We start from the raw sequence: 19,804 nt of genomic DNA, 5'->3' as shown, positions 1-19,804 counted from the left end.
TGAGATATTCTCAGTAATCAAATTCTTTTCTCATTTTCATGTTCTACAATCTCACTGCTTGCATCGACCGAAGTGCTACTAAAGATCAGTAGCTTCGTCGACGTTGACGATGAAGTTCAAGAACCACCTGACTTGTTCGACAAAGACATCGGCCGACTACATCAATCATAGCACAAGAGTACAGTATCAACATCAGCCTACAGCCATTCCTGGGTCCACAGGATCTCTTAACTTACAATAGCTTCATTTACTGTATGGGCGTTGTTAAGGTGTTGATTCTTTCCATATTGGTACGCAAATCGGTAGATGTTACGAGTCAAGTTCCAGTACTGTCTTGTATCGGTGTTCTAAAATACCCAATCGACCAAAAAATGGTCAACTCCCATAGATCGAATCTGATGACACAGTGTACTCACACCTGTAGATAGAGCGGGAACAGTGAAAATTTCCTTCTTCGCTTCATCTTCGTTGATATAAGCTTCAGGTCTGGTGGCGTACACTCCTTTGGCAGTACCGGTAAAGACCCTCCAAGCTGGATCATCAAGTGTGAAAGGGGACAGAGGTGCCGGGTCAAGACTGTTGGCATCATACAGTAGTTAGCCCGAGGATACGATTCGCTGTGACATGCGTACTTACCCAAACTTGGTCGTGTCCACGATGACCTTCCCAGCTTTAGGTCCTTCAAGAAGATTGACTTCCTTTCCGAAAGCTTCGATCGACAGGTTCAACTTAGTTGCAGCCGGAGCTATTACAGCTTCGATATGCTCTTTGAGCTCCGCGACAGATGAAGCAATGTTGATCCGATGATTTACTACAGCGGTGACACTCTCAGGCTGCAAATTGCAAACCATCAGCAGATATTGCATGATGCAGCTCCACTCCGGATAGGGTCTAGGGTACCACTCACCAGTGCATTCACTTTCAGACCTCCATTTATGATATCGACCGCTTGGGTGGTACTGACCAAAGCTCTCCCTTTGCCTTGAGGTAAAGTTCCATCTTCATAACTTCCTGTTACCCACCAATCTTCGATGGCTTTCAAGGCTTTACGATCAAATTTGCCTTTCTTCGAATTTACCGAATTGGCAAGCCTAAGGGCATTCTTCTTGAGATCTTTAGGAATGTCAGGCGCTGCATCAGCGGCGCAGGTGATATAGTTCACCAAGGGAGAATCGATCTGTAGATCCGGCTTGAATGGATGAGCTTCGAGGGCAGCAATCAGTAGGGAAATGTACCCGATACCGGTGTGAGGAGCTACAGGGAGCATACTGACAGTCAACAATGCTTATTCAATCACTCGATGAATCGACAAGACTTACGAGGAACGGAGCTGTGACCACCCTGAGTTTCGACCTTGATCTGAATATTAGTCGCGCCTTTCTCACCGACAGCAGGAGCAGCAAAGAGCTATGGGGATATGCAAGAGCTCAGCGTTGCTATATGATCGTGAGCAATCAAGAAGCTCACCTGGCCCCACGCTTCATCGACCCCGTTGCCTTCATCGATCAGAATTGCGATCGAGTCTTTGCCATATTTCTCTTCGATGAGGTGACTGAGTGCCAGGGCTCCCTAAGTGACCTCGAGGTATCAGCAAGTCACTCGAGGTTGAGGTGTAAGTCGAAAACATACATTCCCAGCGATCTCTTCATCATTGCCAAAAGCCAGCAATACAGTTCTGGTAGGATTGAATTTACCTGATTCCAAGAGGAGCTCGACAGCAGCGCTGTACAGGTCACCATGATTTATCAATACGATGAGGTGGTAGCTACGCATTAAGTCAGACAAGGGACTTACAGTGCTCCAATGAGACCAGACTTATCATCACTCGAACCTCTACCCCATATGTGCTCGCCATCATAGTATCCAGAGAACGGGTCATGCTTCCATAGATTTCTAGTAGCCGGCAAGACAGGGACAGTATCTGTTGGTTGGAATAAGCTAGAGAGCTGCTCATTCGAGGACAAAGGTTTACTTACCGGAGTGTCCAGTTAGAAGCAAAGGCTTGAGAGAGGGATCTGTACCTTCCCACTCAAACAGGACGGCATGGGTATAGACAGGTGTCCTCTTAAGATGTTTATGACTATTGTAGCTCAAAAATATCAGTAACAGTATTAATGTACTTCCGCAGTACACCAATGACCTGATACCTACACTAATGGGAAAGACTTTTCGAGATCTATCAGTAAGAAGCAATAAGGTCAGCACCTCTCGTCTTCACTATCATACTGTAAAGGCCGCAACCTACATTCATGGAATTTGTAGAATTTATCCCATCTATCATCTTCACCGACTTTCCCAAAATCATCAAAAGTTTCCGTTGGTACTCTGACTGCACCAGCGAGCCAATTGATCACTCTATCCTTTTGATTGACGACCAAGGAAGATACGTTATAGGCTTTAGGGTAGATAGCATCAGCTTGTTGACAGCTTGATTTTCTTTCTCCACGAGCGGCAGAAGATTGATCGAATATATCTCCTACAACGTCGTGGGGGGTGATTATGTGCTGAAGGATCAAGAAAAGACCGAAAAGGAGGCCTAAGCTCTTTCCATTACGAGATAGCCAGCCAGGTCTGGGCTTCAATATGTCATCCTCGGTCCGAGGGGTGTTGGAAGGGAGAAGTGATTTCTCGTTGGTAGGTAGACCTCTCATCTTGATTCAACTGATCGAGTCGGAATGAGGAAGTCTGTGAGAGCTGTTGTCGCTCATGCCTACTGACCTTATAAGTCTTTCATTGCAAGTATGTGGATGAGGTAGACGTGCATGTGTAGCATACGATATCACGCTATCATTGTCGAAGATGACGTGCAGCCGGTCATGTCCGTTAGTCCGTTTTGGCGTTACAACCGAGGTACCAAATCCCATGCATAGCATCGCTGGTCGTTTCCTGATCTGTTGTAAACGGGACAGTCAAGAGAGGCAGGACAGCCAAATGCAGAGACAAGGTATCTGATGGCTGAGGCTGACATTGTCATAGACGGTTTTGGCGATCGCTCTTGAACCTCAAGGAACAAGTAAGATAGACATCAAATGATGTGATCTGCTAAATAGCTATAACATGCATTTTCCAGCTTGTGTGTTTCTATATCACTTGAGAGAGACCGCACAGTGAGATGAGCAGCGCATATAAACAATATAACCCTTTTTGCAGCGTGCAACCGATGAGATTCTAGATTTCTCTACTTTCATCCACGTTCACAATGAAGTTCATGAACCACCTGACTAGCTCAACTAAGCTGTCCGCAGCCTGAGATTGATATATCAGCAATCGGTGCCACGGAAATAGTTTTAATTACTCACCAGGTACTCGTCCACAGTATGAATATTGTTGTGATGGTCGTCCTTGGACTCCAGATATCCGAACCGATAGATATTTCGAGTCAAATTCCAGTATCGTTTGGTATCGGTGTTCTGACGACAACATTAGCTTTCACTTCCACCCTCTCAGATAGAGTTGAGACTACCCACTCCAGTGGAAATGGATGGTGCCATGATCAGAGATTTGTCTGCCTCTTCTTTGCTTAATTGAGCCTCTGGTCGAGTGGCATAAACACCTCGAACTGTTCCCGCAAGGAGCTTCCATGCTGGGCTATCAATGGTGAAAGGTGATACAGGGGCAGGATCGAGACTGAAGATACCATGTGAGTATTAGAAGGATCATACAAAGTGATCATATGCACAAGGCACGAAGACGTACGATGAATTGAAAGCGACATTCAAGAAGACTTTTCCGGCTTTCGGGCCTTTATGCCCTTCATTCATATGACATCCATGAGATTGTATATCTTTGCCGAAGGCTACGACATCGAGATTGAGCTTATTGGCCACAGGACCAATAACGTCGATAAGTTGTTGTTGGAGCTCGGCGACTGAGGACGCAAGACTGATTCGATGGTTTACAATAGCAACGACACTTTCAGGCTAAATATAACAATCTCGTTAGACTGTTCGCTCGCTTAAACCATCCCGATAAAGAGAGAGGCATACCAATGCATTGACTTTTAGTCCTCCATTGATGATGTCCACCGCCTGCGTAGTACCGACCATAGCACTACCCATACCTTTGGGCAAAGTGCCATCTTTGTAGCTGCCTTCAACCCACCAGTCTTCTATCTCTTTCAGAGCTTTTCTATCTACCTTTCCGTGCTTAGAAGCAAGAGAATCTTCAACTCGATGGATGGCCTTTCTGAGATGACTAGGGAAGTTAGGTGCCGAGTCCGCTCCACAGGATACCATACCAACTAATGGAGAATCAACGTTGAGAACCGGGTTATGAGGATGTCTTTCGAGCGCAGCGATAAGTAGAGAGATGTATCCAATACCAGTATGAGGGGCTATTTAAATGATTTCAGTAACGGTATGAACCTCATGCGGGTATGAGCACTCACGAGGAACGGAACTATGTCCACCTAAGGTCTCTACACGAAGTTCGAGATCCATGTAACCCTTCTCACCAACTGCAGGTGTGGCAAATAGCTGAAATGATCATCTCTGTCAATAAGCTGAATGATAGGCAGGCTTCTGATGCTCACCTGACCCCAAACCTCCTCCAGACCGCTACCCTCGTCGATCAACATGGCGATGGAATCTTTGCCGTATTTATCTTCGATCCATTGATTGAGGTTATAAGCGCCCTATCCAAGCGATGGTGTCAGTTAATATCGTCTCCGAGTAATACGAGCCAAGGCTCTGAGGGAAACGAACCACCTTGCCACCTGTTTCCTCATCATTTCCCAATGCTAGAATGACAGTCCTAGTAGGGGAGAATTTGCCTGATTCAAGCAATATCTCAACGGCGGATCTATTTCGAGCGTAGATGAGCATTTTGATCGATATAGGTTGGTTTAGATTGAGCCTCACAATACACCAATCACACCTGACTTGTCATCGCTTGAACCTCTGCCCCAAATCTTTTCACCGTCGTACTCTCCCCCAAAGGGATCATGGGTCCACAGTCCTTTGGTTGCAGGGAGTACAGGTACAACGTCTGGTATCCAATTAATCAGTAAGCCTTAAGTGTGTTCAATTATTTGCGGCTGACCCACCTTGATGTCCAGTCAGAAGTAAAGGCTTAAGGGATGGATCCGAGCCTTCCCATTCAAACACAAGTGCATGGGTGGCTACTCGAGTTCGTTTCAGATGTTGATGTCTGAGGGTACAAGTCAGCATCGATTAAAGTCTCAGGACCGAAGCAAGAGAGGGACTCACACTAGAGGATACGATGTTTCAAGGTCTAAGAGGCAGCAGTAGCACCATCAGCATTACTTTGTACCCTGCTTGTCATGGAGGTGTTGAAATGACTTACAATCGGCAAATCGATAGAAGATATCCCACCGTTTATCCACTCCAATCTCACCCATATCATCGAAGCTCTCTGTAGGGATCTTGACAGCACCACTGAGCCAGTTGACAAGTTGATCCTTCTTGCCCTCAATGAGCGAAGAGACGTTGAAACTCTTCGGGTAAATGGGTTCGGCTTGTTCACAGGTAGATTTCCTGTGGCCAATTGTGGCTGATGAAGCCTCATCCCATAAATCAAGCAAGTAAGGCGAGATCACAAAGTGTTGAAGGAGGAGGAACAGACCTAAAAGGACGGCGAGAGGTTTGCGGTTCCTTGAGACCCAGATGGGTTTCGAGACTGATCCTGCTGGAGCATTCGAGAACGGTAAGACGGTCTTCTCGTTGATTGGACTCATCTTGTGTGATATGATCGCAGATGCTCAATAGAGACCGATAGGACAGATAGATAGCTTGAGGATACATCTTATCGTTCTCAGCGACTTCTCCTATCTCGTTCCCATGATGGTGGGCATGAGCATGTGCTTCACCCAGAAACGTCATCGGCTAAATGCGATAAGAGTGACGCACGGACATGCCCCCTTTTATCCCTTCCTTTGAAAGGAATCAAAACCCTGTAGGGGGGTATCAACGCGTATGATTTTGGTCAAACAAAAGTGAGTCTTGAGTAAGTTAAAATACTCATCATATGGCCTATGGAAGGTATGATGCCCAATGACATACATGATCTGCATGAGGTACGGGAAAATCCGTCGCTTGCAGTACATCCAGGTGTCATCGCATTCCAAGGTGAGGTCCTCAACCATGATGTCGTTAAGTCCAGAATAGTGTTTGAGTGGCTGGTCAATCCCAACCGATAGGACAACATGAATTATGGTCGTCACCCCTTTTGACAATACCAGACTTCCTCACGTGGTGGGAATCAGCAGAAGACAATGTTCTAGAGAGAAAGCATCAACAACAAATGCTATGCATTCCTTCTGCTGTCATAATCATTAGCTTCTACCAAATTTTGGAATTACAATATTTATTTGTACTATACGTCACCTGTACAACTTCCGATTAGTGGGATATGAGACATAGCTTGATTGTCTAGGATCAACACTTCGACTGCGACATCCCTCGACCGACAATCGACAACACGTAGGAGCGAGCTATGTCGACATCAGCTGCGAGCAGACCACCATATTCCACACAACCCACTGCGACCACCATAGTATCTTCGACATCGTACAACTCGGATTATCAATCGAACGCTACCACCCTCACGTCAATTACCGTGCCGGATTTAGCCAGTCCGGGAATCAACAAATCACATCAATTAGAACCTATCTTAGACGCATACGAGGGGTCTACAACCCATTCGACGGAAATGGATGATAGATATGCGGAAGAAAAACCTAGAAGGGCCAGTATGGATTTAAGTAGAGGACCAAGTGTAAAGGACAGGGCCAACCAATTTGAACAGCAGCAGTATCATGCTTCAGCAAGCAATACACCTAGGGGAAGGCCATTGCCTCAACCACAGACATATGATATGGGTAGAACGAGGTCGACATCGCCATTAAGGGTGAATCGAAGGGTCTCCTCGAACGCATCTACACCAACGCAAGTCAGGAGAGTACCTGTACCAGCTACAGCGCCAGTAGACAAATTATCAACGCAGAGGAGGACATACGAATTTGAGAATGTGTCGCCTTCGACGGATCGAAACCCTCCAGCAAGATTAGAAAGGGGTAGTGGATCAGCTAAGAGGATGATCCAACAATGGGAAAGTCTACCGAGTACACCTATCAACGAGATTCCAAAACCTCGTTATCCAGCTACTTCTATACCGTTAGGAGTGACTGGTAGAGTCATGAGTAGAGAATATTTGGATACGAAACCATTACCTATTCCAAGAGCAAATCCTATACCTCCCTCGAACCATTTTTCAAATGGGATAACAGCTGGACCAAGCTACTCGCCTGGGCTAGCTAACTCTACATATAACCCTTCACCCCTCCAACAACATCTTCAAACACCTACTCAACCTACTCGAAAGAGAGCAGCAACCCTCTCGCCATCTCCTTCGTCATACTCACTCTCGCCTAGTCCCTCGGGAGAAAAGAGGAAAAGGAATGGAGGCAGATCACCTTTGAAGGAAATGCTTAATAAATTCGGAGGTGGTATACAAGCTATTGGGAGAAAGGCAAAAGGAAAGAATAAGGATAAACATTTTTCGAGATCGGAATCGTTCGGATGGGATAATGTGAGTAGTGATGAACGATTGGGTACGAATGGTCTACCAGGAGGAATCGTCTTTAGCGATAGGATGGGAGAAGAGGAAATGGGAATCACAAAAAGTCCTTCGGATCCAAATGTGAGTTTATCCCCTCGCTCGATTCACCATCTTCCGAGCTGACCGTATTGGGGGATAGATGATTCGATCCTCGGCGGCAATGTACCTCATCCCCACGCCATGTTCCTCCGTCGCATCATGGGGCTCATGGCTTTCTTCCTGGGTGGTTCTCACACCAACAACAATGCATATAACCTATTGTCCTGTATTCCAAAACCCCTCATCTGGCCATTCGACCCCTCGTAGAGTCCTTTCGGGGACTAACCATACGCAAGCTTCCGCCCCGGCTGTACCGTTCAATCAGATACCTCAACCTGAACCTGGGGTGACACCAGATGTGGAGATGGCAATGAAAGACTGTGTAGAAGTGAGGAGTTTAAGGAGGGACGAAGTTAAAGGCAGGGGTATACCTCCCGTTCCTGAGGGTGTAGGAACCGAGGTGTTGGAGATGGTGTGGAGCGATGGATCAAAAAGGTATATCGGAGTTGAAGGTGTAGCAGGTAGACTGGGATGGGTCAGTGCGATTTGGTAAGTTCTCTCTCTCGTTGTCTACTTGTAGCCAAAGTATACAATACTGAAATAACAATAACAAATAGGGATGTACTTTTGGCTTGCAAATCTACTCAACCACCTGCTCTTCCCCCTCCTTCCCCTCTCGTACCACTCACGACCATATCACGAACTCCAACCTCCAAAATCCCAGCTGTACAATCGACACCTTCATCTCCCTTTCCTCGATCGGAACAATCTGACTTCCAATCTCGCTTACGAGCTCTCGAAGCTCGATCGGCTGGCTCCTCCGCACCGCCCGTCCAGAAAGTTGGCGATACATGGGTAGCAGGTAGTGCTTTGGGTATACCAACAAGTGATATCGTTGATCCACCAATGGCAAAAGCGGAGACGTCACCGCTGTTGCCTCAAAAGCGAAACAACATGAACACGATAGGATTGAGAGATAGTGTACAGAGGATGTTCGATCTGGGTCCAGATCCAGACTTGACATTGGAAAGACCGAAATCTGCAAATATTGGTTTACGACAAAGTTCCGAGATGTCTGAACGGATCAGAGCATGGCAACCTTCAACAGCATCGAGTCATCTTGAACATTCCATTCCATCGTTCTCCAGAACGAATTCGAACAAATCGACCAGCTCGAAGGCTAACTCGAACGATTCTCAATCTCTAGATCTTCTACCTTATACTCAAGATGAAGATCAGGAGATGATGACGGTATTTCCAAAGACTGAAACGATGTTATCGTTCGATCCGAACGATTTGAATCCATCAAGATCAGCAAGTCAAGTTCGCAGAGCAGCTCCTTCAACTGTTGTAGGAGCGGATGGAGGACAATCCCAAGCCACGAGAAGATACGGTATGATGTTAGGAAGTAAAAGAGATAATCAACCATTAACGATCGTAGAAGAAAGTTCAGGTGTAGAATCATTTTTGGCCAAACCCCCAATGACACATATCAGTCATATAACATTTCCTAAACCTGCCGTAGGAGGTGTACAAATGACTTCTCAGCCATCCCAAACTCCTACATTACCCACAATTCAATCTGGACGATCGACAACCTCAAGTGAGGAAGTCAGCGGCAGTGGAAGTTCGAGACCTTCTACGGAGATGCACACTCCGCTTACTAGACCTACTAGTAGTTTGGCGACTACCATAAGTGATCCGACGGTTCTGGCAAGATTGGAAGACTATTCGACCCAACATCAGACTTTGTCCAGCAAGATTGATGGAATGGATTTTGGTTTAAAGGAAATTATCGATTCGTTAGATGGGTTCGTCAAGTATTCTAAGGAGTTTAATGATCAACCGAGGGAAATTGTCGTTCCGAAGTTATTAGATGATAAGTTGAATACATTAGGATTGGATATCAAGAACATAGAAAATACATTGCAACTTTCAAATCTGGCCAACAACGTCAATAGGGAAGATCCACTCAATAGTAGCGAGCAGAAGATATTGGAGGTGAATGAGAAATTGGATAATATAGTTAGACTTTGTGAACAAGCTCTATCGAAACAAGGGACTTCCCATCGAACAGTAGTACCGTTATCTACTGAAATGGGAAATGCCAAAGGACTTGATGAAAGTATGACGAGAAATACGTTGGTTGCTTCGCCGAGTGAGGAGGAAAAATCTGCAGGAGAGGAAGTAGCTCAAATTATGGCTGATCTAGTGAGTCCTTTTTGCTTTCGCTCGATAAATACTTATCACTCAAGCGATATGTTGATTTGTGTATGTTTGATAGACCGGCGGATCATCCAAGAATTCACCAAGATTAGTAGGCCTACACGTATTGCATAACGATCATACCTCTGCACCACCTTCACCTAAAGTTGAAAGCGGATCCACCCTATCCCCACCACTCGATAAGAAATCAATCACGCCCAGACCTACTTCCATCGTGACAACTAGCGGTAATGGTCTGCCTGAAGAAGTCACCAAGCAGATTGGAGAGGTTTTGAATCTCGTTACAGAGCTGAAAGACGCTAGGACATTACAGACTCAGCAAACTACTGATATAGCGAGATGTAAGTGATAATCCCCTCATAGGACTAGGACAAATGGTATTATGAGCTGACGCTTTGACGCCTCATAGATCTTAATGAATTGAATACATGGCTTGAGAAATTCGTCGTCAACTCTTCATCTGAACTTTCCACTCTATCCAAACGACTTAATATCCTCGTCGGTTCTTCGGCCGATGATACCGCTTCCTCTACTAGTGGAGAAGGATCGACGACGAGTCAACCTGGGTTACCGGATCTGGTAGCTGACTTGCACAGTATGATGTCTGAGCAGAAGAGACGGAACGATTCGGAAGGAATGGTTGGTCAGAGGTTGGATGCGCTGTTGGGTATGATGGGTGAAGAGAGGGAGAGGGCGGCAGGACAACAGAATAGTAAGTTTATCGTGTACTCTCAAGCCCTTCAACAGCTGGTGCTGATCCTAAATTGATGGTATGATGTAGCTGTCGAACAAGTTGTTAGTATCTTGGAAAGACAGAGACAGGATAATGAGATGTTACTTAGAGCTGTAGCCACTGGTCAGTTCAACTCTGCATTTCAAATCATGAGTAAGAAGTGTACTGATGGGTCTTTCGTCGCTCGATAGACCTCACAGCGGAGATCAGAGGTGAAAGAATGAGATTCATCGAAGCTATGCAACAGGCTACATCAGTAAACGTATCCAGTAAGTATATCCCGAAAGTCCAATCTTCACTTGGTCGTTGTTCATCTTATTAAACTTCTCTTTTGGAATACTAGTGCACGTCGAAGAATTCAAGAAACTACTGTCTACCGAAGTAAATCGATCGATGGCAGAATTAGGTCAAATGCGAGAAGAGAAAAAAGTGTTAGAACAGCAGATTAGCGATTTATTCGCCTTGATGGCTAAACATGGTGGAAAGGTGAGTTAATACTCTTCTTTTTCGCCGCTTCGAGATGACATATTATTGACTGGTGTATGTGCAATGCAGGGCAAGAAGAATGCTCCGGTTTCACCTGCAGCAGTAGCGGCTGGATTGAGGTTTCCACCTTCTCCTGGAGGTATGGCGCAAATGATGGGCAGTCCTGTATATGCCGGTGGGAGGGGACTACCATTACCACCGCAGTAGCGTCTTGTTCTGAGTGATTAGTGTATTTTGGTTTTTGCGGCATCTCATCTTATTTCAATCTTGTATTTTTCGTGAGGTATTTTCGTATAAACGGACGATGTATGTAAGCACGTATCAGAAGCCACTTTGCCACTCAGCTTCATCTCTGTTTGGCATCGACCTCCACATTTCAAGAACACCTTTTTGAAGCCCAGCGACTTATTCCACTAAGTTAAAATATCAGTTGAGTCATATCTCCACTTGTGTTCGTGAGAAAGCAATGATGAATGCATCAAGCATATACAGGTCAACAGCGTGCTCACAGAGTAAGTCCAGTGGCTTACAGTATGATCAAATGAAATCGTCACAGAAAACCAAAAATTAAGACAAGCTGATGATTCCCATCCCGCAGTGAGATCAAGGTCATTCTGCTCAACATGTCATCTCTTGGCGAATCCTCCTATTCCTAAACTCGGCGAATCCTCACGTCCACGTCTAAAATCAACCTCACGCTCCATGGTAGTCAAGCCTAAAACTCGAGCTGGTGTCCTATCTCAGACAATTGATAAATCCAAAGAGGTCCGACCTATAACACTAAGTGGGAAGAAAGACCTCCTCAATACTGTGTTAGGGGATCCGACCAGATCCACAAATGATAGATTGGATACATGTAATAGGAGACGGGAAACACGTGAATCAAAGCATAGGAAGGGAGAATGGAAAGACAACATACAAACAGCCTTACCACAACCAAAGGATACCGTAACAATGAATCCAGACGCAAGAGTAAGTCTGCTGGGATCATTCGCTCATTCTCAATTCTTCTCACTCATTTGCTAATTCATTTGAATCTCAGATACAAATAATAGGCTTTGACCTGACTACCTCCCTACCTACAATATTCAGAACCAAAACCTCCGTATTCCGCTCATCATTATTCAACCTTCGTTCCATCCCTTTCTCTCATTTACCCGCTCGTCGACTCCCTCCATTCCCCACTGAACGACTCAACGAGTGGACAAGTAGCCTAAAGGGAGGATGTATATACTTCAGTGCGATAAGCAGTAAGAACGCGGTTAGTAAATTGGCGGTAGAGCGGAATAGGTCGAGGAGGCGGTTCACTTCTGCTTTGGAAGGGTTGTTGAATGATGATCTTGGGAAAGAGGAGACGAGAGGCTTGGTCAACAATCGTAAGTTGGATTGCATCTTTTTATGCTACAGGAGATATACAATAATACAGGAAGTTATTCATATGGGATACACTTCAAGCGGCTATGGGTTATTTGCTGTGCTGATACGATGCGATTCATATTGCAGAATACGCATACATAGCATCCCTTACGGCCTCCTTGCACGATGCGCCCTTCTCTCAGATCCAATCTGATATTATTCAAGGATTTAAATATCTCAAAAAGTCCCAACCAACTTTTTCAAGTGGATCACACCCTTTGTCTTTACCGTTACCTTTACCTAAATATATACCCAGAGGTAAAATCAGTGATCACGTGCTTCTACCTACTCAGAACGTCCATGAGAATTTGGTAAATAGGATTTTGTGAGATTCCAGAGGAGGTGCTCCGATGATACGGTGTACGGGAATGGGTTTCCGATGTAGTCGGAAGAGCTCAACTTTGTGTCACAGGAGGAGGACAGGTTGTATATGTATGTATAAGTACTGTTCATTCATCATACTTCCGAGGGAGCAACCATTGCACAGATATGCAAGGTCGTCAACATATGTTCTGACTTCCAACATAGATGTTTTATACATAGTTTTGCGTCTAGCAATTCATCTGGTGTGTAGGCAAAGCGATCGCGGTAAGCGTCGGAAGAATGAAGATTGGAAATACTACGCTTATTGGAGAAGAAAGAAAGAGTGGCTGTCAGGTTGTTTATCTATACTCGAGTAGTGTGTTACCCTGAATCACCCATTTATTACCAATCAGTTACGGGCTCATCCGATTTGACGGATTCTCGTCCGATAATACTGTTAATCTTTCGAGGACTTTCCATTGACCGCGCTCCTCGACTCGGCTCATTCACTCACTCTCATTCCCCGTATTCTATCTATTTATCGGTCTCATCATCTTTTTCTGTTTTTCTTTTCTTCTTTTCTTCTTCTCATCTACAAAACACAACTATCCAAAAGAGTACATTTACCAGTTGCCTAATCCAAAAATGTCTTTACCTCAAATCCAAAAGCCTGCTCCGTGAGTTCACCTTTGGTGCTCTCTTTCTCTCCGATCATCTCGGCCGAACCACCCAACCCACCTTCAACTCTCGAGAGAGAACGTTCAAATGCTGATATATGGTGGTTGGCTGAATGTAGTGACTTCGCCGGTACCGCCGTCAAGGATGGTTCCTTCGAGGAGATCAAACTTGCTGACTACAAGGGAAAATGGTGAGTCTCCACCACTTATCACAATGGCTGTCAGTAGGGAATGTGGGATGCTGATTAAGCATTGTGAATGTGATGTAGGACCGTACTCCTCTTCTACCCTATGGATTTCACCTGTGAGCATCCACCGTTTGAGCTACGGGTAGACTGCCAGAGCTGATTATCGTTCGCTCGATCCTCTTCATAGTCGTCTGCCCAACTGAAATCCTCGCTTTCAACAAGGCCCTCCCTGAATTCGCCGCCATCGGTGCTGAGGTGATCGGTGTTTCCACCGACTCCGAGTTCACTCACTTGGCTTGGTCTCAAACCAACAGAAAGGAAGGTGGTCTCGGTCCTGATCTCAAGTTGACCTTGGTGAGTCGAATTTGCTATAAACACCGCATACTATGATCATCCCATTCCAAACCACATTACATCATATTATTAAGCTACTTTCTGCACTCCGCTCCAATCAGTGATGTAATGTAGGACGGTCATGATGGACTCTGGCTGACGTTTAAATTTCCAGCTCGCCGACCGAAACCACGCCGCCTCCAAGGCTTACGGTGTCCTCCTCCCTGAGGAAGGTATCGCCCTCCGAGGAACCTTCTTCATTGACCCCAAGGGTACCCTCCGAGCCATGCACGTCCACGATTTACCCGTTGGTCGATCCGTCGAAGAATCCATCCGATTGATCAAGGCCTTCCAATTCACCGATGAACACGGTGAAGTCTGCCCAGCCGGTTGGGAGGAAGGTAAAGATACGATCGATACCTCCAACAAACTCAAGTACTTTGAGAAACAGTAAGCGATTTTTTTCTGTCTCCTACGGAAAAGAAATAGAAATAGAAATAGATGGAGTTGGAGTTGGAGAGATATTTTATAGAGATATACATTGTCGTATGGATCGGATGGATGTCATTCTTTTGATTACATTGAGTCCTGTCCAGTCAAATCCAATTCTCCTATTGCACTCGTCATCGTCTTTCTAAGTCAGGGAGAACACGTTCTGAAGCCACATATCTTTTGTTTTTCAATCCCAACAGAGCAGCGCAAGAACAATCATCATTGAAGATGGAAGTTGACGAAGTTGCCGATAATGGACAGACGGTAAAGAGGAAAGGTGAATCAGCTTCTGAACCCTTAGCTAAGAAAGCAAGGAAATAAGCTTGGCATCCCCAACCACAAAACACAGATCAAGCAATTCCTTGTATCCAATCGAGTCGTTCTTTTTAGATCAACTAGACACTCATAGTCTGTCTTGGTACTTCATCACAACACATGTCACTTTCTCTACGCATTCGTAATCACAATATCATTATCCGTGCTTGCTACCATTTTAGCATTTAGTAGCCCATGAACGGTCTACTTGTCACATGTATTGTTGTCATTTATGCAAAAACGGATAAAACCATTCAGTTCAAAATAAGCAGATGAGTCTCGTTGCTCCAGATGAAACGATGGAAACGGATAGATTGGGCGATATCAATCCGAGCGAAACTCATATACCACTTGATTCTTGTGGGCAAACAGACACACACGCGCGCACAAGACTGTACTGATGCTTTGTTGACATGATTCAAATGCATACTTCGATTGATTCATTCCCTCTCTGGAAACATCCCTTTAATCCAACTTCTCATGTTCCAAAGTGATAGGTTCAATCTTCGCTTCTTGTTTTTCACTTGCCGAAGGGAAAGGAGCAGTGGGAATAGGTCCAGCTAACAGAATGCAAACAACGCATCAGTTAATGCTTTGAGCGTCTTGGAGCAGACATAACTCACCTGGTGTAGAAGGTTCCAAAAGGGCTTTCACAATTTCCTCGAGAGAGATTAAGACTCTAGTACATATCGCTGACCATGCACCGGAAGATACTGAGCCTGTAGCAAGATGCAGAAAACATCAGTATAGAAAATACGACTTGGGAGATGCAGATGATCCGGATGTGCTTTTAGTCAGACACTCACCTATCGGAGCACTTGGGAAACTAATCAACCAAGCTACGGGGTACGGTACCCATCCTTGAGGTAACCAAAACACAGGCTGTTTCCTATACCACCAGACCAAAATTAATTTAGATCCGGAGGTGGTGATCCATATGAACGATTTGAATTTGGTTGCGAATGATGATTTCGAGGTGTTTATCGTGTTGTCTGAGAGAGAAGAAATGAAATGTTAGATCTATAAGCTTAACTCATCAAGAGAAGGGGTAATATCAGAATATCAGAATACAGGGACTCAAGAGATAACCAGTGTAGATGAGATTATTTTCTTGCTTGTGAAAGACAAGTCGACACATTCACTCACTCAGCTTTTCCAGATCTGCTAAACCTTTATCCAACCTCCTCCTGATTTTTGCCCATTTAGCAAACTCGTCCTGAGATGAAGTTTTACCCAACTCTGCCTTATCCTGTAAGATCTGTTTACGCAGGGTTGACTGTTCTTTCGATGATTTGGATAAAGCTATTCTAGAGTATATCGAGAATGCCTAGATGGACATGACGGGTGATTATCAGTATATTACCTCTTTCATATACAAATTCGAGAACGAGACATAGTCATCCGTCAATTTGAAAATATAAGAGATGACTTACGATATCTTGTAATACTGTTTGTCCTACCCAAGCTACCACCTGAGTGAGCAGTACCGCTAGGAATATCAGTAGAGCTAGATTTGCCATCTTGCGGGTGTCTCGTCTCCTATGTTGCTGGGTAGCAAACAAGTCTGACATTCGGCTGATCTTAGCTAGCTAGCTATAGCTACTTGTGCTGGATGCAAGAGGGTGGGTGGTATGTGAAGACCAGGACTAGGTGCAAAAGTGATGACGTGTAATGAAGCTGTATTCGGGATAAAATGTAATAAATGCATCACTGCATAATGTTCATAGTGATTTGTGGCAGATGCGAAGATAAAGGAGGGAAGCAACAGCGAGATAAACAAACATGGATGGGGAGTAAAAAGAAAAGAAAAGAAAGAAGACGCGTGAGTTTGAATCCGTTACTAAACTGGATACTCTTCATCATCATCAACAACAACAACATACATGACATGGCATGACCTGTACATAGCCAGCAGTAGATGTCTCACTTGAAAAGGCATCATAAATATAACATACATGACACCACAGCGACGCAGATACCAACACAACAACATTAGCAAAGAGATGGGGATCAGAACAAACGATCATTGGACATCATTGAACATCACAAGATAGACAAACATCAATATCAATCGAATGGCGACGAGAGCAACCACGAGATCACGACCACCTACGATACTTCAGTTCGATACCAGGAGTAACATGGTAAATGGGAAACGCAAGAGTATGTCCACTAAGCAACTTGGAGCAGAAGAGGATGAACCGGATAAGAAGAAGAGGAAACCTCCTGTAAGTTGATGTCTGACGATCGAGGAATGAGGAATGTGAAGCTACGGGGTTCATGTCAATGTACTGATATGCATCTTACACTTGTTCTGTTTGACATCCGCCTTGTAGACTAAGAAGCAACGTGAGTTCACTTTTGGTCTCTTCCGCAGTTCAGACGAACACAGAATGTGATTGATGCTGATGTCATCTACCTTCTTGATATAGCCGCATTCAAACCCCAGCCTGTACCTATCACCAACTCGTCTGACACCCCTCCCGATGACAATGACGAGGATCTCCATCTACTCCCCCCGCCACCCGAGAGGAAGATCGCCAGGAGGAGAGAATCAACGAGGGCGACTAGGGAAAGGCAAGAATCACCCATACCCATACATACAAATCAACAATCATCTACGTCTTCTTCGAACAGCTCAAAACGGATCAAAATATCGTCTGAAGATATCAGGGGACGGGCCAAATCGATTGATCCTATTAGATCCGCAGTGAATACCTCGGATGATCCATTAGGCGGGATAGAAGAGACGGAATCGATGGGATCGAACAGAAGAGTTCAAGTGGAAGGATTAAGTATACCTCTATCACGACCTTCCCGACCATCTGGTCCAAGACCTACTTCACCGCCTAGAAGGACCTTCTCTTCATCTCATTCGTCTCAACCTATAGCTGGACCTGGACCCTCGACGGCGCAGATGGGTCCTCCACCAACATCGTCGAAGGGTTTGGTGAGGAAGACGAGACAATCGATGGGAAGGACTAAAGGGAGGATAAGCGAATTGAGCAAAGAGAGTTTCGTACCCCTCATGGAGAGTGAGACGCCCGTCATAAGGAAGAATCAACAGCTGAGAGGTCAACAGGCGAGAAGAAGTTCGCTGGATCATAGAGGTTCGAGAGCAAGTTCGAGTTGGGGAAGAGGTGAGATAAGTGAGTGTCGAATACGTTTATATCATAATTTACCCAGCAAAAAGACCATTTTTATCGAGTGTGATAAATCTTGTTGGATTTCTTGGATGTTGAAAAATGCTAAATTTTGCATGTGCTACTTAGCGATGCCTCATAATAATGTCGATTCCAAATTATTCTATCGACATATCCCAGTCTCTTACCCTGAACCAATCAAAGCTCGTATGTTGTTAGTATGGTGTGCGAATCGAGCTCTGGAAGAATCACTCAAATCCCCTTCGACTTCTTCTAGAAGAGATAAGGGCAAGGGGAAGGCCAAGGCTGAAATACAAGAAGAAGGAAAGACGGAGGAAGGCGATAAGATGTTGAGAGAGATTATGGATGAATTCGTGAGGGAGATGAATCGGGGAGGAGTAGATACGAGTGTTTTTGGTGCACCTGTGAGTATAGTCTTCTTGTTGGCTCCAGGAGGAAAGGTGAGGCAAATTGTGCTGGAAGTTGTTCGAAAGTACATGGGGGAGCAGCGAGTTCCGGCATAGGCGTGGATGGTGTACGATGTTTCTTTGCAGATCGATGACCGCGAGATATCATGGTGCGACGGCAACGCAAGCTGTAGATGGCTGACACATATCCACACCACAGGGTCAACAATCCACCGTAACCGGTCTGAGACCTCATCCCAAGAACGTATCCAATCGAAAAGTTGAAGCAGCTGCCAACGCAGATATACGGAAGTGAGTATCAGTCTATCGTCCTCTCAGAAGAGTGGAAATATAGAATCATTGAGCTGACACTGGGATGTGCTCTAAATAGGTATAAAGGCGAAGAAGCACAATGGCATGCACTCGCCTCGTCGACACGAGTGAAACAGGAAGATGTGATATCGCGTCTGAAGAAGAAGGCTGAAATGGACAGTGAACCCGATATGTCAAAGAGCGAGGACTGGATGAAAGATGCTTTGGACCTCGCTCAAGGTATATTGGATCGAAGTGATGATGATTTGCTGGAGAATAAAGGTGAATTTGAGGATGTCGAGTTCAAGGTGAGTTGCATGAGTTTCTTCGCATCACAAATGCTCCAGAGGAACAAGAAGCAAAGAGTAATGGTGTACTAATATTATGATATCTTGTCTTATTTAGATCGACACATTGCATCAAACTTCTCATGTGGCCTTACAATACGTCTTACAATCCTCTCGATTCCTCGATGGTATATTCTCATCTCTAACGGCAGATTTGCGATCGAGGGATAGACTAGGATTACCTCCTATAAATAATTTACCTGATAACGACGAAGAAGGACCTGATACGATAGGTTTGCTTTCTACTGCTACGAGATCAGCATCTTCATCTTCTTCAAGTATCAATAATAATAGTGAGAATAAGAACAAAAAGAAGGTCGATCCGATGGTATTGCTTCGTGCTCTAGCTTTGAAAGAATCAAAAATCCAGAATGAAAAATTGATTGAGAGAGCTATGCAGATCCCTCCTGTAGCTTTAACTTCTTCGTCTTCAACAACAACAGCAACAACAATCAACAATGTCAGTAATGCGATGGGAAGTGCTACGCCCCGAAGGCAGAATACGTTGGGAAATTCAACTACACCCAGGAGACCTACGGGTTTGACGGGTCAGACGCCTAGAACAGCAAGGAGAGGGATGACTCCTCATGGACAGCATGAGTAGAGTAGATCAAGGGCGATTTTAGTGGATGGTGGAGGATCTAAATATATGATTATCTTTATACGATTAATATGATGAATTGATCGAACTCTTATGTCTCGTTATGGTTTTTTTTTCGGTTCTCTTTGGTTTATTATAGTACGATAAGATTCAAGGGATGGATAGGGAGTACACATGTATATAGTGGAATTAATGAAACGCTTTATTT

At 44.8% G+C, this 19,804-nt stretch overlaps 7 protein-coding genes across 7 annotated transcripts; 4 read left to right on the top strand and 3 right to left on the bottom strand.

The window, feature by feature from the left end:
- Positions 1-78: 78 nt before the first annotated feature.
- Positions 79-2,651, bottom strand: V865_000227 (uncharacterized protein; the record flags this gene model as incomplete). The annotated part of the gene is made up of 12 exons (XM_066224059.1): positions 79-156; positions 237-347; positions 417-576; positions 637-833; positions 908-1,254; positions 1,320-1,407; positions 1,468-1,569; positions 1,630-1,723; positions 1,795-1,921; positions 1,977-2,080; positions 2,152-2,176; positions 2,246-2,651. 12 exons carry the CDS (start codon positions 2,649-2,651, stop codon positions 79-81), a joined length of 1,839 nt encoding a protein of 612 aa, XP_066080156.1.
- Positions 2,652-3,168: 517 nt separating this feature from the next.
- On the bottom strand, positions 3,169-5,695 carry V865_000226 (uncharacterized protein; the record flags this gene model as incomplete). Its single annotated transcript, XM_066224058.1, has 12 exons — positions 3,169-3,246; positions 3,300-3,410; positions 3,468-3,627; positions 3,697-3,920; positions 3,987-4,333; positions 4,388-4,475; positions 4,532-4,633; positions 4,704-4,800; positions 4,860-4,986; positions 5,045-5,148; positions 5,208-5,232; positions 5,305-5,695. The coding sequence occupies 12 exons, from the start codon at positions 5,693-5,695 to the stop codon at positions 3,169-3,171; spliced, it is 1,854 nt and encodes a 617-aa protein (XP_066080155.1).
- A 758-nt stretch (positions 5,696-6,453) lies between these two features.
- V865_000225 (uncharacterized protein) lies at positions 6,454-11,269 on the top strand (the record flags this gene model as incomplete). The annotated part of the gene is made up of 9 exons (XM_066224057.1): positions 6,454-7,659; positions 7,718-8,166; positions 8,235-9,828; positions 9,902-10,184; positions 10,253-10,555; positions 10,625-10,699; positions 10,768-10,845; positions 10,920-11,062; positions 11,132-11,269. The coding sequence occupies 9 exons, from the start codon at positions 6,454-6,456 to the stop codon at positions 11,267-11,269; spliced, it is 4,269 nt and encodes a 1,422-aa protein (XP_066080154.1).
- A 495-nt stretch (positions 11,270-11,764) lies between these two features.
- On the top strand, positions 11,765-12,807 carry V865_000224 (uncharacterized protein; the record flags this gene model as incomplete). Its single annotated transcript, XM_066224056.1, has 3 exons — positions 11,765-12,034; positions 12,105-12,438; positions 12,566-12,807. 3 exons carry the CDS (start codon positions 11,765-11,767, stop codon positions 12,805-12,807), a joined length of 846 nt encoding a protein of 281 aa, XP_066080153.1.
- Positions 12,808-13,426: 619 nt separating this feature from the next.
- On the top strand, positions 13,427-14,433 carry V865_000223 (uncharacterized protein; the record flags this gene model as incomplete). The annotated part of the gene is made up of 5 exons (XM_066224055.1): positions 13,427-13,458; positions 13,578-13,649; positions 13,728-13,762; positions 13,834-14,000; positions 14,155-14,433. 5 exons carry the CDS (start codon positions 13,427-13,429, stop codon positions 14,431-14,433), a joined length of 585 nt encoding a protein of 194 aa, XP_066080152.1.
- An 818-nt stretch (positions 14,434-15,251) lies between these two features.
- On the bottom strand, positions 15,252-16,306 carry V865_000222 (uncharacterized protein; the record flags this gene model as incomplete). Its single annotated transcript, XM_066224054.1, has 5 exons — positions 15,252-15,346; positions 15,410-15,505; positions 15,593-15,778; positions 15,933-16,113; positions 16,220-16,306. 5 exons carry the CDS (start codon positions 16,304-16,306, stop codon positions 15,252-15,254), a joined length of 645 nt encoding a protein of 214 aa, XP_066080151.1.
- Positions 16,307-16,861: 555 nt separating this feature from the next.
- Positions 16,862-19,599, top strand: V865_000221 (uncharacterized protein; the record flags this gene model as incomplete). Its single annotated transcript, XM_066224053.1, has 7 exons — positions 16,862-17,014; positions 17,123-17,135; positions 17,219-17,935; positions 18,059-18,354; positions 18,557-18,648; positions 18,728-18,956; positions 19,054-19,599. 7 exons carry the CDS (start codon positions 16,862-16,864, stop codon positions 19,597-19,599), a joined length of 2,046 nt encoding a protein of 681 aa, XP_066080150.1.
- Between the last annotated feature and the right edge of the window lie 205 nt (positions 19,600-19,804).

The sequence above is a fragment of the Kwoniella europaea genome, chromosome 1 (assembly GCF_036810445.1).
Source record: "Kwoniella europaea PYCC6329 chromosome 1, complete sequence".
NCBI classification, from domain to species: domain Eukaryota; kingdom Fungi; phylum Basidiomycota; class Tremellomycetes; order Tremellales; family Cryptococcaceae; genus Kwoniella; species Kwoniella europaea.
The sequence above is the reverse complement of the archived record's forward strand: the minus strand, read 5'-3'. Positions and strand labels throughout refer to the sequence as shown.